Below are 14,917 nucleotides of genomic sequence, written 5' to 3' on the forward strand. Positions count from 1 at the left end.
AGGCTTCACTTTCTTCTTGTTGTATTTTTATCATCTAAGGGCTTCCTATTCCAGAATTTATCTTTTGGTGAGAGGTCACCCAAGGTGTCCTTTGTCCCCTGAACAAAAGGGCATGTTGTTTGAGATGGAGGGTGTGTTGCAGTAAAGATCTTCTGGGCAAAAGACCTGACTTGAGCCTACTACCAAAAAATGAAATTCTGTTTGCAGGATTCCACTGCCTTTGCCAGAAGGTTTTTAATCAACTCTGTCAAATTCCTCCATTTCTGGAATTGTGCAAGTGTTAATTTGTGCGTCACCTAACAATTCAAACAGTTAACTTATTGCTATTACCAGGTTTCTCTGAGAGTCTTCTTTGGAAAACCTGGTCCCTGGTTTGAAGATGGAGATCTGGATGGTGACAAGACCTCAATATTCCATGATCTAGATGGTTCGGTGACTGACTACAAGGATACCTACGTTGGCAGAATGGATAACTACCTGATTCAGCACCCCAAGTGCATTAACAATACAGAATGGAATGGAGTGATTTGCAGTGGGACGTATGCTCAGGCTAGTACTGTTCCAGCTTTCTATTTAAAACAAATCTAGAACATGAAAAATTGGGGGGATAGCATACAAAATTCCCTATCTTTAGATTAAAAAAAAAAATCGTTCAAAGTATCTTTAAAGTATTTCAACTACTTTTATGTGTATTATGTGTATTTTCAGGCAAGTTCTGTAATTTGCATTATTCTCAGTATGTAAACAGAGTGTACAATATTAGATGTAGCAAGGTAAAAGCAAATGTTTATGCTGTGAGTTTGCGTACCATAAGTTCCAGGTTGCACTCCTATCTGCTAAGACATTTTTGCATTGGAGATTTTTTTTCACTGGAGTACTGTCTTTTGTTCATGGGCTGGGTCTTGTTTTCTTGGGTTTGTGTGGGTTTTTTTGTTGGTGGTGGTTTTTTTTCTTTATGAAAATGTTAAAAACAGCTTTCTGAATTACAAATCTCTTGCCTAGAAAATTCCAATTTCTGCTTCACGTTGGGTATGAATTTGGCCCAGCACCTTAACTGATTCTATACCTCTCTTTTCTTTCCTCCATCCCCTTTTTTTTAGTCTGTAAAATGGGCAAAATCTACAACCTTTTTACAAACGGCTCTTAAAAAAAGAAGTAGTTCTGTTTGGGTCTTGCATAGTTCAGAATGTAGCAGCTCTGTTCATAATGTACTGATTATTCTTCACTACTTCGTTTCTTTTTGGACTGATTAAAAGATTATGTCCAAACCCTTCCTCTTTCTTTTCTTCTCCCTTAATATCCTATAGATTTATGTCCAAACATGGAATGGGCAGAACCTTTCCATGACCATCGTACGAGATGAATACCCCTCCAATCCTGTGGTTCTGCGAGGTATTAATCAGAGAGCCATCTTTCAACAATACCAGCCAGTAGTGATGCTTCAAAAGGGCTACACAATCCATTGGAATGGAAAAGCTCCAAATGTCACTTATCTTTATCTCATTAACTTCAACAAGTATGTTCCTTTTATTTCTTATTGTTGATTTATAAAGCAACGTTGAAGTAATGTCCTGCAGAATTAGCATGCGTGAAAGTTGTCAACCATCAGTGTAACTGGATATTGACTTTTTGCTACAAATATTAAAATGTGAAAAGCCTGAGCTTAAACAGCGAGCCTGCACCTAAAGTTAAGTCTTTAAGGAAAATCATTTGGAGAAGAAAAAGTGTCAAATAGCGAAGTTGCACAGAGCAGGAATTGAGTGGTTTGTCATACTTGATCTTGTTGTCAGATAAACTAATTAAATATCTGAAGTATAAAATCAAACATATCTTAAGGGTATCAAAGGTATTTAATGAAACATTTTGTGCAGAGAGGGGAAGAAAGATCTGGTTTGAGGGTGTGGGGGAATTTCTATATTCCTGTTGCTTATTTTTTGAATCATCTGTTTGCTGCACATTGTCACCTAAACTGTTCCTATGGTGAATCATACATTTGATTTTATTTTTCAGGAATGACTGGATTCGTGTTGGTCTTTGTTATCAACCAAATACGGATTTTGTTATAGTATTGGAAACCTTTCAAAGGCAGTCATCTGCTCTGTCAAGCAAGATAGAGCGTTATACACCTGTATCGTCAGTGCTGGAACTCGAAAAGAATCGATCAGACAAGAAGTTTTATTTTGACAGCAGTACTGGGTAACTCCTTGTAGCTTGGCCCTACAGGAAGGCATGTTGTTTAACCTTAAAATGGCCAGTTTGATGCTCTTAAAATCAACTCTGAGATATCCGCATAAGAGGAAAGTGATTTCAAAGGAGCCCAAAGCATATGTGAAATAATACTTTACGTGACTTCCAATTTCCAAAATACAGTGGTTGTCATTAAAATATTTTTCTAAGACTACCACAGTTGTCACAGCTATTTCCTGTCCTAGGCCTGGGGAAACCATGGTACCTGGAGTGCTGCAGAGCACTGTCTTTCAGGAAGAAACTTAGTTACTTAAAGTCTTAAAAGAAAATTTGTGCCCTCCTGTTAAACTGAAATTTCTAGAAATTTCCAGAAAGGTTTTGGTTCCACGAATGTTTTAAAGATAGTACCTACCCATTTCTGAAAATACTACTCTGTTTTCAGACTTATCTGAAGTACTTAAAAGTCCTAGTCTCCCCTTCAAAAGTACTTCTGACACTTCTCGGAAATTTAAGATGTGGTAGACTTATTAGAAAATTTCTACGTACATCACTTGCAAATTTTGTTCTTTAGTTTATAAGCAAATGATTACTACAGGGCTTCGTTCCCTTATACGTTACTCTGTCCATCTGTGGTAAATGTGCTGATGAGTGTAGCTTTTTAAAAGACATTTAAGTTTCCTTTGTCTAAAAACTTCCATGATAACAAGTAAATGGTAGAAGAATTATTATCAGTCTCTATGTCATGGGAACAATAATGACTGCTACCCCCTAAAATGCATTTCCAGGCATTTGTTTAACATGCAAGAATACAACTACATTGTCCAGTGTTGGCGGGTGAAGGCGAATATCCAAACAGTTACTGCTGGGCATCTGTGAAGATCTATGATCAAAGAAAACATTTGTGCTCTGCAGTTTGTTTTTTGTTTCCTGCAAGCCTCTATTTTGGGGAGTGGCTCTTCTTTTCAGAACAGATCCATTTGTCATGGTGTCCCCTGTAATTGTTGGGGATTTCAGATGTCTTGGTAGAGACTTCCTAATTCTAGTAAAAACTCTAAATATTTAGAAATAACTTAAACAATTGTACAGAAGTAAATGCTGATGTAAATATTGTTGTTTCCCTGCTTCTTAAAATCATGGAGTGTAGCTGTTAAATTTTATGTAAATATGTATCTTTCTAGTAAATGATCTACTTTTTTTTTCTTTCTTTTTCCACCTTTTGCATAGATTACTCTTTTTATTTCTTCAAGCCAAATATAATAGGGATGGTCACAGTTATTGCTCATCTCAGGGATGTGAAAGGATCAAGATTGTAACCAAAGATTCAGCAAAAGGGATCAGTAACTGCATGGCAAAAGCTTATCCAAAGTACTACCAAGGGCCAACTGTCATAAAGCAAATGCCAGTAAAATCTACTGTACCGTGTACAAAGTGTGGTGCAACTCAGGTAAAATATGTCATTATATTTATTGTCATGGCTAGAAATGGAAATAACAGCCTTGTTGATGATTAAATGGACACATTGGCTTTGGAGCATAGATTATTTGAGTGAGTTAAGCCTTGTGTGATAAAGTGTTGATGACATCTCCACATGTATACTTAAAGTGTTTTGTTTGATATCCAGATGGTATTCACCAGTGATCCTCACAAAAACTACCTCCTTGTGCAGATTAATTCTCCTGGTAAAAAAGAGTTAAGTGGAGGTCAGAAGGCATTTATTTCTGTAAGTATTGCTCATGGTTTTCTTTTTAAAAGCTTTTTCTTCAGCAGTTTATATTACAGGAGTTGTACAGCTTTATGTAATGCTGAGCTCACTTCACTCAAATAACTGTTCGTTCATAGTTTAAAAAGAAATCAAGCTGATGTTTTTCCCTCAGGAAATTAGGCTCCAAAGTCTTCCATTATGTATTCAAGTCCTTTGCTACTGGAGAAAAAATTGTACTAGTAAAGAAGAGTTTAAAATCCTCACATTCCTGTTAAAATCTGGTTTGTTATATGTTTGTTGATGGCTGCTTTAAAAAAAAACTTTGTTAAATAATCCTTTTAGCTGAAATACTTTTTGTGCTAACAGATGACTGACTTTAATGGTTTGAATGACTTGTCCCATTAAGCTTTGTTAAACTGCAATTACAAAAGAATCCGTAGAGATTGCTGTATTTGTTCTGAATTTGTTATGATGCTGTACTGATGTGCATAGTGCTGTGATATTGTATAAAACTTGGTTTACTTTGATTTTTTTTTTTCTGTTTGGAAGCTGGAGGAGACTTGTACGTGATGCTGAAGATAGAATTATCTTTAGAATTATCATTATTATGTGGTATCCTCATACCACAAAGCTTAAAGTCTGACTTACATCCTGCAATTTAAATGCATTGTCTTGATTGAAATAGTAAAACTCTGAGTTATCCAAACAGACAAATTGATTGTGATCTGTTAGCACAGCAATCTTTACACAGAAGCTACAAACTTCTAGGGGCCTTTTTGCACATTATCATAAGCAAGAAGAGTGTTTCATGGGAAAAACGGGGCTAAAACTGGGACTGTTGCAGAGACAGATCAACTGAGCTCTTGCAAGAAGCGCAGACAGTTCAGTATCTGAATGTTAGCTTCCCCAAATGGGAGAACTTATCAAGGCAGGCAGTAACTCACCTGAAACGTATGATCTCCACATAAAAGCAGGTGACTCAAAACTCCCATGCAATTTCAGAAGTCCCACCAAAAGTCTCTTCTCCAGAGGAAAAATGAAGAGATGCTAATGAGAAGCAAGTGTTTTGGGGGAAGAGCTGTACACCATTATGTCTAAACCAGACGAAGATAACTTTGAGTGCAGTAGAATAGCTGTTGAATTTGTACATAATGTTAAAAAAAAAATGTTTTTTCCCCTCCCATCTTTTTCTCCTCCCATTTAGGTCAATGACACTATATTTCCCCTCAAGGATAATGGTATACTTATTGTTGTAGTTGATGCCTGCATTGGCACAGTGTCAGGAAATAAATTATTCTCTGAAGTAGACATTAAGCGTATAGATGGATATTTAAAATCTGGAATTCCACAAAGGTATGTATAATGAACATTTATTTACAGTATGTCCCATAAACTGTAGTTCTACATGGAAATATTTAGCTCTCTAACAAGGATTTCACTAACTGCGTTTATGCAGAAGCACTAAAAGTGAACCAAACGTATGTATGTTGAGGGAAAAAGAAACACGGGAACATTTTAACAGTGCACTGAAATGACCTTGTTAAACTATAAGTTGCTATTCTTTTAAGCTAAGAAGTGTTATTGCATGACATTTAGTTAAAGAAATTTGCTTTTGAGATGGAAGGCAGGCAGCATTGGAAAACTCTGCGTGTTCCAATTTAACTGCTTCATTTGAGAAAATCTGAAACTATCTAAAAATCTGAACTACGTCACAAAATGTTATACTGTTAGTGAGTGACCTCTCTCTCTCATCCAGGGAGAAAACTACTTATCACTAAACCCCTTTTAAACAAAGAGAAAAAGTTAGCATCAGAAATATCAACTTTCTAATATTTTAATTTTGTATCAATGCTTTAATGTGATTGTTTAATGAATAATTTTTTAAAAAAAAACTATTTTAATCACACTTCCAAATGGTTTTGAAATTAATCTTAGAAGTCAGTCTTGTTTTTTAATAACAATTATCTTCCAGAATGGGCTATTGTCTAGGAACGTTTTTCCAGAGACTGTTTTCTATCTCCATGTACCACAAGTACTATTAAGCAAGTGGACTATTAGGCCAGCTAACTGTAAAAGCATGCAATAAAGTGTTCAGAAAACTCAGTATTTATAACCGTTGCCATCTCTGCATTGTTTGTGATGCAGGTCTATAGTTCTGCTGAGCACAAGAGGTGACATAGACAGTCCTAATATATCAGAAGCCTTAATGTCCCTGGGGACAGCCAAACCGCCTTACCTGCAGAGCAATGGTTAGTGAAGTTTTGCACATTTCTCTTCTCCTCAGACTTTTTTTCAAAGCCTCCATTTTGTGCCTCACCTAGCAAATCTGAGGGTTTTCGGTTCTATTTTTAAAAGCTTCCTTGTGCCAAGGTAGCGCTTTCTGTTCTAACAAAATCTGAATGTAGCAATTAAAAGCTGTTAGTATTTTGAGGGACGATCGCTTTATAGACCACATGGTCTAGACCACGCTCTGCCTCTGGCACGAGTGCTGTATTGAGACGGCAAGCTTATAGCTGTCATGCATGTTGGGTTTTCAAATAAAGATTTCAAAATATTTAATGACAAATGACAAAAAAAATGCAAATTAGTATTTCCTCATTAGTTGCGTGGGAAGCTGAGATTGGATTAACGCACTGAGGAGTCCTGGGGGGAGAATATCACAGCAATGCGTTATTTTCTTCCTGAGCCATTAGTGTGTTGTACGTGAAGGGACTTGGCTGCTTCTGTAATACCGAGCTGTTTTTTGTCACAGGGAGCATGGCCTTTCTGGGCTTCAAAGGAAACTTTAAGCCATCCTGGATTAAGCTGTTTACCAGTCCTGCTGGGCAAGGGCTAGTTCAGATAGAGAAGTATATCCCTTTACAACTGGAAGAGTATGGCTGTGCCAGAGCTATCAAAAGCCGACGGAAAGACCTGGAGCTTCTAAAGAAGGCTACAGGATCTCATTAAAGACTAAGATGTACATAACTGCTGGGGGAAAAAATGTGAACTAACTTATTTTTAATTTATGGCATTTTAAACTATATTGTTATCCAAGTAAATCATGTTATTGTTTGACAGACGTTTGCCAACATTGACCGCTTGAATGCCAGTCTGTGCACCTTCTAGTTGTACAAAATATTAAAGAATTTATTAGTATGTGTATAAACAGGTTTCAGAGATTTTTTCAGATGTTTGTATTTACTGTAAGCAAGTTCCTTCTGTTTAATACTCCTTTGTATTTAAAAGGGTGTTCAAAAAAGCCTTAAAAGTTTTGATAGCAGGTATTGGAGTGCATTGTGGATTACTTGAAAGATTAACATTAAAATCTCTCTTTCTAGCAGCTTGAATTGGTCAACTTAACTGAATTTGCATTTTTCCTCTGCCGTTTACATGTTTTTCTGAGAGGTCATTTAACAAGCAGCTCAGTCACATTCTTTACCTGCTTTCCAAGATATTAAAGAGCAATTCCTTTCCTTCATGCAGCTCGGGCTCAAGGGGCTATAACCCTTGTGACATTCTTGCTTTGCTGTATGAGAGATGGAGAGGAGGAGGGTTTCCAAGATCCAGCCCAGGGCAGGGGGTTGTGGACTGTGCAACAGAGATTGCCAGGGCTGTTTGCACCAGTGTGGCATACGGAGCAGGGAAAGATCACAGCTCTTCGGGATCGCTGTTTGCTGCTCACCCCAAAATATGCAGGAGTCGGTAAGAGTTGCTTCAGCAGTTAGTCTGGGTATTAAGGCTACAGTCTTGGGTACAGGTTCATTTCAGCTTTTTCTTTTAAAGCTTTTAACCAGCAGGGCAAAGCTGAGAAATCATTTGTTACTTTCAATTGTTATGAAGCTAAACTTCCACTCTTGCATTTTTGCAAGTTGTTTTTTTTTTTTTTTTTTAAAGCTATGCCAGATCTAACTTTAAGTGAAGGAAGTAGAAGGTGCTCTCAGTTCATTCAATTAGTCATGTTGTATCTTTTACCTTTAATTTTGACTCTCTTAATATACTCAAGTTGATATTTCCTGTTGGTTTTATATTAGACCTGTTTGGTTTCTTTTGGTTTTGTCACACCTGTTTGACCCTTTCTGGGTCAAACACATTTAGAAGAACTGAGACAGAGCTTCCCTTTCTTGGGATCTAATCTTTTGAAGTTAAATTTCAGAGACTGTAAAGGTGCATTTCATAATAGGGTGCAATAGAGCTAAAATGTAGCTATGGTTCTAACACAACTGACACAGTTCGTTCTCCTTATTGTGCATGTTCTCACTCATTCCATCTGGTATAACATACCTACTGTTCAGAGACGCCTTGTCCTTTGGATTTAACATGGAGTGGCTGTTGAAAATGGACTGTACACTTATCTTCTCCAAAGAAATTGGAAAGCCTTTTTTTTTTAATCGTGCTTTAAAGGGGAGAATGCACAATAGCAGACCTATTATTCTGTTCAACTACAATATGCTACCTCAGTGCTACAATTATACTGCCTGTTTTAATATCTTTGTTCTTAAGCGGGAGGGTAGGGGAAAGGAGCACAACACAAGTGGTGAAGTTAAACGGATGACTGATATTATTTTTATTATAAAATCAAGCCAAATGGATGATTACATATCTTGCAGTTGTTCTGATGCACAGTTCTGTTTTAATGTAAAAAAGACATTTTGTTAGAGAAGTGTGTGGTAAATCTTTAAGACTAGCTATAATGTTTGATGTTAATAATGCAAGACAATGTGGTTTACTAATGCTGTGAATGTGGTAGCGATAGTGTTTGTGGATTACAGCGGTCTTAAGATTTCTGCTATTCTTACCTGTGGGTCGTGCTCAATAGAGAAATCCCAAACACAGAATGGTCTTTGGGCTTGTGAGGTAGGCCGTGAGGTGCGAGATGCAGCTGTTCCAAGCTGTCTTGCAAAAATCATACTTAGAAATGTCAAGATTATTCCAATGTAAGACATACTGAGATAAACAATTGGACCTGCAGTTGAAGTGTCATCTTTTGTGTAAATAAATTTTTACATCTGACAAGGCAATAAAAGCTTGAGCTAGTCTCTTCTGTTCTTCTGTTAAGTAATTTTGTAATATATGTTGTTCCGAAGATTATAAACCACTTTATTTTAAACATCAATGGACCCGCGAGGTTTGTGGCCCAAATTCCACTTTCATTCTACCTTTGAATTGCATTCAGAGAAGAGTTGAGAGCACTGGGAAATGTTGATGCAAATGCTTTGCCCAAGTTGAATGGGATGACATCTGGATATCCTGATTTAGAAATGGTTTCTCAGTAAATGTTCTTAGAATATGGAATGGCCTCTTCTTTATGCATAATTTATGCTAAAGTGAGCATAAAAATGAAGTGACTTTTCAGGATTTTTTTGTGTGTGCAAGTTTATAAGTAATAATGCTGATCGAGAACTGCTTGGAAGAGTTAGAAATGTAACTATCTCATGTGGCCTTTCCAGTGACATTTTCAACAGGCACACTAGAATCAGTTCAGTTTTGTATGTTTTGTGTAATTACTAGTCTTGGATCTCAGAAGATTACATGTCGTCCTTTAAATATCTGTGAAGTTCTTTAGCAGAAGATGGTTCATCCATCTGCAGGGTGTGAACTATGATTTAATAGTTTTCTTCCATCTCTGGTACAAATGATGTCTGTGGCACATGTTTTCAGTAATAGTAGAAAACATCCCAGTCTCATTATTTCTATTTCTGAGAAATGATTCTATGATGAGCATCACTCCCTAGCATATACTGCACATTTCTGCTTTTTAATGATCTTCTATAAACCTCCATGTGGCAGCATGTCCTGGGATTAATTTTTCTTTTCAGTACCCCAATATTGATAAAAAATTCTCTTCTGTCCTCCACAACAGTGAAACACAAAGTATTAGAAGATACAACTACATATACTCAGAAGAATCATAGCAGCACATACAATTTCCGTCTGGGTTCTTTGTAGTAGCTAGCAAACAACCATAAAATAAGAACTCCTGTCACAATTTAATAGTTGGACATGGATGGAAGAAAACAATGGTTCAAGAAAAACATACTTGCGGTCTCTTCATCCTAGAAGCCATACACCCATTTCTCCTTTCCCCATTGCTTCCCTCTCTGGCCATAGAGGCTGGCATGCTGCTCTAGTCTTATTCCCTTAGCAAAACATTGGGAAGAAAATTCCTGTCCATGGATTTTCTGATTAATTGCCCATTCTTCTCTACTAACTCTATTTCCAAAAGATATTGGGGATTGGGTTGTACCTCTCCTGTTTTCCAACTCTTTCAGTCTACTGAGCCAGACTTGGGTGTCCAGGTAAAATCTGGCTCTTTTAACAAAGTCGTCACCCAAAGTGGACTTCTTCCTTTAAAATTCTGGTGTTCCTATGACTCTGATTGTAGCAGCACGTTCAACATTGGATAGATGCGTGGAAATTGTTTTTGCAAATAAACATGAGGCATAGGGACCCTCCTGATATCAGACTGAAGGACTTAAAGGCACAGAACTCTTATACAAATATTGATCCCTGCTGCTTAATTTGGGTAGAGTGCCACTTGTTGAGTACCAGACGGGCCCTTTATAATCAAACTGAAGCCCAGAGGGTGAGCTTAAGTGCTTTGATAGCTATTTTGTTGAACAAACCCGATTAAATGCTTTACAGCCCAGGATATATAATTAGAACAAATACTGATATGAAGCTTAGAAATGTCAATACCCACTCTTTATATAAATAAATAGCTGTTCCCAAAGTAGCTTCTAAAATTACAAAAATATTTTTGCGTGCAAATGGCCCCTCCGCTTGCTTGTGGAAGCCTGCTGTTTGGGACCTACGAAAGAGTGAATGACAATGCAAACTGCCCGGGGTCTGCCAGAGGACCCCAGGACACACAGAACTCGGTGCTGAGCTTACGAGGGAGGCACATGCTGTGCTCGGGAGCACAGCGCAGTACAAGCCTGAGCCAAAATCGTCTTTTCCCCCTGACAGGTGGATCCTCCAAATGCTAAAAACAAAACATGGACTCCTACCTGTAATTAACCAAATTCTGGCCATCCAGCTCTTAGAAGAGCCTTCAACACTCTGTGTGTTGATTATAAACATTAAGAAGTCTCGTAAGTGGTATCAAAAGGTATTAAATTGATCAGAGATGTGCTGTTTGCGAGAATATACTTGCAAAACGAAAATCTGAAGTGAGGTGGTGTTTCTCATTAGGAACAGACACAACAGTCCAGGTGCAGGCAAATGTCTGGGCTCTGAAGAAAGTCATTACAAGATAGGTGTCTTCACACTTTTTATATACTTGTCATCCCACAAATGCTTAAGCCTGTGAATAGTCAGCTACGAGAGCTTAGGTTCACAGGAAGGGTGTTGAATCTAAGGTGTGGTTTTCTGTTCATGAGAACTGTTGCAGAAGTAATTTGGTGATGTGTATCTAAAGAGTGTTTAATTCTGCTTTTCTCTTTTCAGCCTGTTAACTCTGGGTTTAACTCTACTTCTTGTAAATCAAGCTCTTATACCGGATCTGTTAAGTTCCTGCTTAGACAATTAGCAAGCCTAACTAGAGGCAAAGGAACCATCCTTGAGATTTTTCAGACACAAAAAAATGACACCCTCTCCCAATATAACAGCAGGTAGGGGTGTGAGTTTTGTGTGTACTCATTAACTCTTTTGCGTATTTATCAGTGAGGCTTTCCTAGCATTGATACGTTTATAGTCGTGTAGCTTAATTTTCATATGGCAGATAAACTGCATCGATACAATTGTGCAGCTTTTGTCCACTGGAAGGAGGGAAGCCAATTTTTCTGGTACCCAGAAAATGCAGTCCACGTGCATATATGCGTGCTACATTAGGAGCGAGGTACCCATATTTTCAGGGCTGTTTTTGAAATCCAAGGCAGTAATTAAATATATAAATAGTTTTGTTTCCAGTCAAGTAGCCGAAGTTCATTCAGAAAGCTGCTTTCCTAGGCTGGGTCAAGGCTGTCCCAGAGAAAAGGCGCAGGAATCAGAAAATACCCAGAACGAGAGCTGAGTCATCACGACAGAGCTCAGGAAAGGAATTGCCATATATGTTGGTGTGATTTTTTTTTATTCAGATAAAGTATGTCACAAACAGGAATGGGTTCCCATGCAGGAAACAGCTCTTCCGTAAAAGGGCCCGGGAACGGAGTGTGTTAGGCCACGGCAGTGGCAGAGCAAGCAAAACGAGTACAGCGGCTACCGATTTCCTTCCTCTGTCAGGCCACAGCAGAATTTATTGCAGAGCTGCAGAGAAGCCATCAGTCCAGCTTTCAGCACGGCTGTCACCTCCGATCCAGATACAAGGTAATACGTGTGCTCATCCTAGCAGATATATAGATCAAAAGGTACCAGCTAGGGAAAAACAAATGCAGGCAGCTGAATGTGGGTGCTATCAAAACATATTTCCCAGAGTTATTAGCAGAAAAAGGGAAGTTCTCTTATTAAGGAAATTGTTCAAGAAAAGAATAGCGTGAGGCTGTGGAGTGCTTTGATGGAAGGAAGTGCTATTTTGGTACCTCCAGTTAGCTAGTGTTCATGAAGCAAGAAGTGAATTATAAGCAAAACCAAAACCTACCCCTACCCATTTTACAAGCACAGCCAGCGGATGTGGAAAAAGCCCTTGGGCGCGTGCCATGGCCTCCCACATGCAGCAAACGTACCCGAGTGCCCGCAGCAAAGCAGAGGTATCTCACCTGCCTGCGCAGAGCCAGCCGGCAGCAGAAAGGACCTGGCCAAGGAGCACCAGCACAAAAGAGATGCAACAGCCAAACCTTTTTGAAGTGAAACATTTTGAAGCGAAGCTGCTCGAAGCACAACTTTTCTCAAGCTTTTTAGGAGTGCAAACTTCTACGGGGTACGCCAGCCCTTGGCAGGCTTGCGTTTATTTGCAAGAGGTGCTCATAGCGTGGACCTGCCACGTGAGTCAGTGGGAGCTGCTGTGGGTCCCTGGCTGTCACCACGTGTGTTTGCAGCTCTCATACCTGTAGTCACAGAAGATGCGGTGCCGAGGGGCAGGGATCCCACTTTGCTTTACTGCTTGGCGCCTGCCCAGCAGAGATCAGGTCCTCTTAAAAAGAGCTCCCTGCCTGGCACGGCATCACCATCGTGCTGGCTGATGGAGGGGAAGCTGCTATAATAAAAGGGGGGTCACTTTAATTAACGGGTTAACATGAGCCTCTAGATTGCAACCCTGATGGAGGGAATTAAAATAACCTCTGGGTGAACTTAGTTGACACTATTTGCCAAGCTTCGCATAACAAAATGTAAAGCACGGGTTGCCATGAGCACAGAGGAAAGAGTGTCTTGGGTGGGAGCACCACGGAAATGAAGGAAGGATTAAAAGAGGCACCGCAAATTACTTTGAAGAAGAGATTTTTCTTGTCTCTCAGCTCCCGATCCACCTTGAGAATTAATTTCTGGATATTCCCTACTCAACATTTCCAACGGATGTCCATCTTCAAACAAAAACCTGCGAGTTAGCTATCGAGTTTAAATCTGAGGCTCATCCGCGCTGGTTTTGAGCATGACCAAGGACCGTATTTTAATCGGCCAACAACAACATTCTCAGGTAGCTCTGCAGGCACGAGCTCTCTTGCCATTTTACTTGATAATTAAAAGCACAGCTGCAAAACCTCAGAAGCTGCTGATTCTTGAATAAGCTATGGCCACAATGCATTGGAGATGGGGAGAAATTGTACTCTGTGGAGGGGTAGGAGTCTAGGTTTCTTCACTAGTTAGGTCAGTTTTTGTAAAGCTGTGCTTCTGTCAGAGTAACCACTATCAGTCTGTGGGCTCTGCAGAGCATGTCTGCATGGCAATAAAGAGCTTCTGTCTGTCATCCCCAGACCGAAAAGCACAGGGAGAGACAGAGGAAAGTAACTGCACTGGGATATTTGGTGCCAGCTGATGATCGCAATAACAACCCGCTGCAAACGCCTGGAGGCAGGCCCTCGGCCTCTGCCTGCAGAGCTACTTATTCCTAAACCCATGTTCATGTAACGTCTTTAGATATTGCAGTGGGGGCTCATGTCTCACACGTTTCCCGGCACCGTGTATCCGAAGGGGCAGTTTCCACATACAGGTCACATGAGTCCTTTCTTCCTTGCCTATTCCAGAGGTCTTCCCCCCCTTCAGTTTTTTTCAGATGTCAAATGTCTAACACTCATTAGTCAACTTGAGTTCAGCCTTAAACATCCATTTAGATGTTCTTCTCTCTCCCAGTCTTAGTCATTGTGGTTTCCTACAACTTCTAAGGAAAAAAGCAGTCAGCAAAAATACAGTTATTATTAATCCTTCCTCTTCCAATGGAAGGGTGAAATTAAATCCTAACTCTGCACAGATATCTAGAGACCAGTGATAGAAATCAAGTCTTTCAAAATTTGCATTGTCTATTTAGATAGACTGCCACCAATTTGCAGTTACTTTCCTCTGCCTGTATAAGAGAAAGACATTTGACTGGCACTTATGTCTGCATCGGTAGTGTCAGCAAAGCTCTCTGGGGCTTTTATTGTGGGACACACTGAACACATAAAGCATAGCTGAGCAGCAAAGTTAGAATCAAAATGGTTCCATTACTGTGAAGGGAAAGCCTAAGGGCCTTAAGGACATTTTTAAACTATTGTAATTCTTTGTATTTTGAGTAGGAATTATAGTATTGTTATTCCTGGGTTTTTTGTCTTTTTTTTTTTTTCCAGGGCTTTTGATTTCAGCAGAGGGCACTGTGACCTTACTTAGAACTCAATCTTTCAATTGAGCCACTTAGGGTCGGAAAAAAATTATAGCATTTCAGTCCTTAAATCACAGGGTTACATACACAGCATTTATTTATTCTCCATTTAAATCACTCCCTCACCATCCTGGCTAAGAGACTGGAAACAAGCAAAAAAACCCCACTTTGTGGAATTAATAGATTAAAAAAACACCAGACATCTTCCTCTTTCATAGGGGAAAATTGGCTAAATAAAGGCCTAGACTCTCTTCTTCTAGGGTAACTGGTTCCCACTGTACAACCCCCACTGGAGGGATTTTAGCAAAGCCTTTCCAGCA

The 14,917-nt window shown here is 39.2% G+C and overlaps 1 protein-coding gene across 5 annotated transcripts in view; it reads left to right on the forward strand.

Moving 5' to 3' along the window:
* The window catches only part of LOC135323491 (inactive cell surface hyaluronidase CEMIP2-like), a 54,119-nt gene extending 45,207 nt beyond the window's left edge, over nt 1–8,912 (forward strand). For all 5 annotated transcript variants that reach the window (XM_064500846.1, XM_064500847.1, XM_064500845.1 and 2 more), the window contains exons 17-24: nt 334–549; nt 1,308–1,516; nt 2,011–2,196; nt 3,412–3,631; nt 3,809–3,907; nt 5,094–5,242; nt 6,035–6,138; nt 6,642–8,912. In XM_064500846.1, coding sequence (XP_064356916.1) covers nt 334–549; nt 1,308–1,516; nt 2,011–2,196; nt 3,412–3,631; nt 3,809–3,907; nt 5,094–5,242; nt 6,035–6,138; nt 6,642–6,838 — 1,380 coding nt within the window. In that variant the 3' untranslated portion in view covers nt 6,839–8,912. The remainder of the gene's footprint in view (nt 1–333; nt 550–1,307; nt 1,517–2,010; nt 2,197–3,411; nt 3,632–3,808; nt 3,908–5,093; nt 5,243–6,034; nt 6,139–6,641) is intronic.
* The last annotated feature ends 6,005 nt before the right edge of the window (nt 8,913–14,917 follow it).

This window comes from Dromaius novaehollandiae, chromosome W (genome assembly GCF_036370855.1).
Source record: "Dromaius novaehollandiae isolate bDroNov1 chromosome W, bDroNov1.hap1, whole genome shotgun sequence".
Lineage (NCBI taxonomy): Eukaryota > Metazoa > Chordata > Aves > Casuariiformes > Dromaiidae > Dromaius > Dromaius novaehollandiae.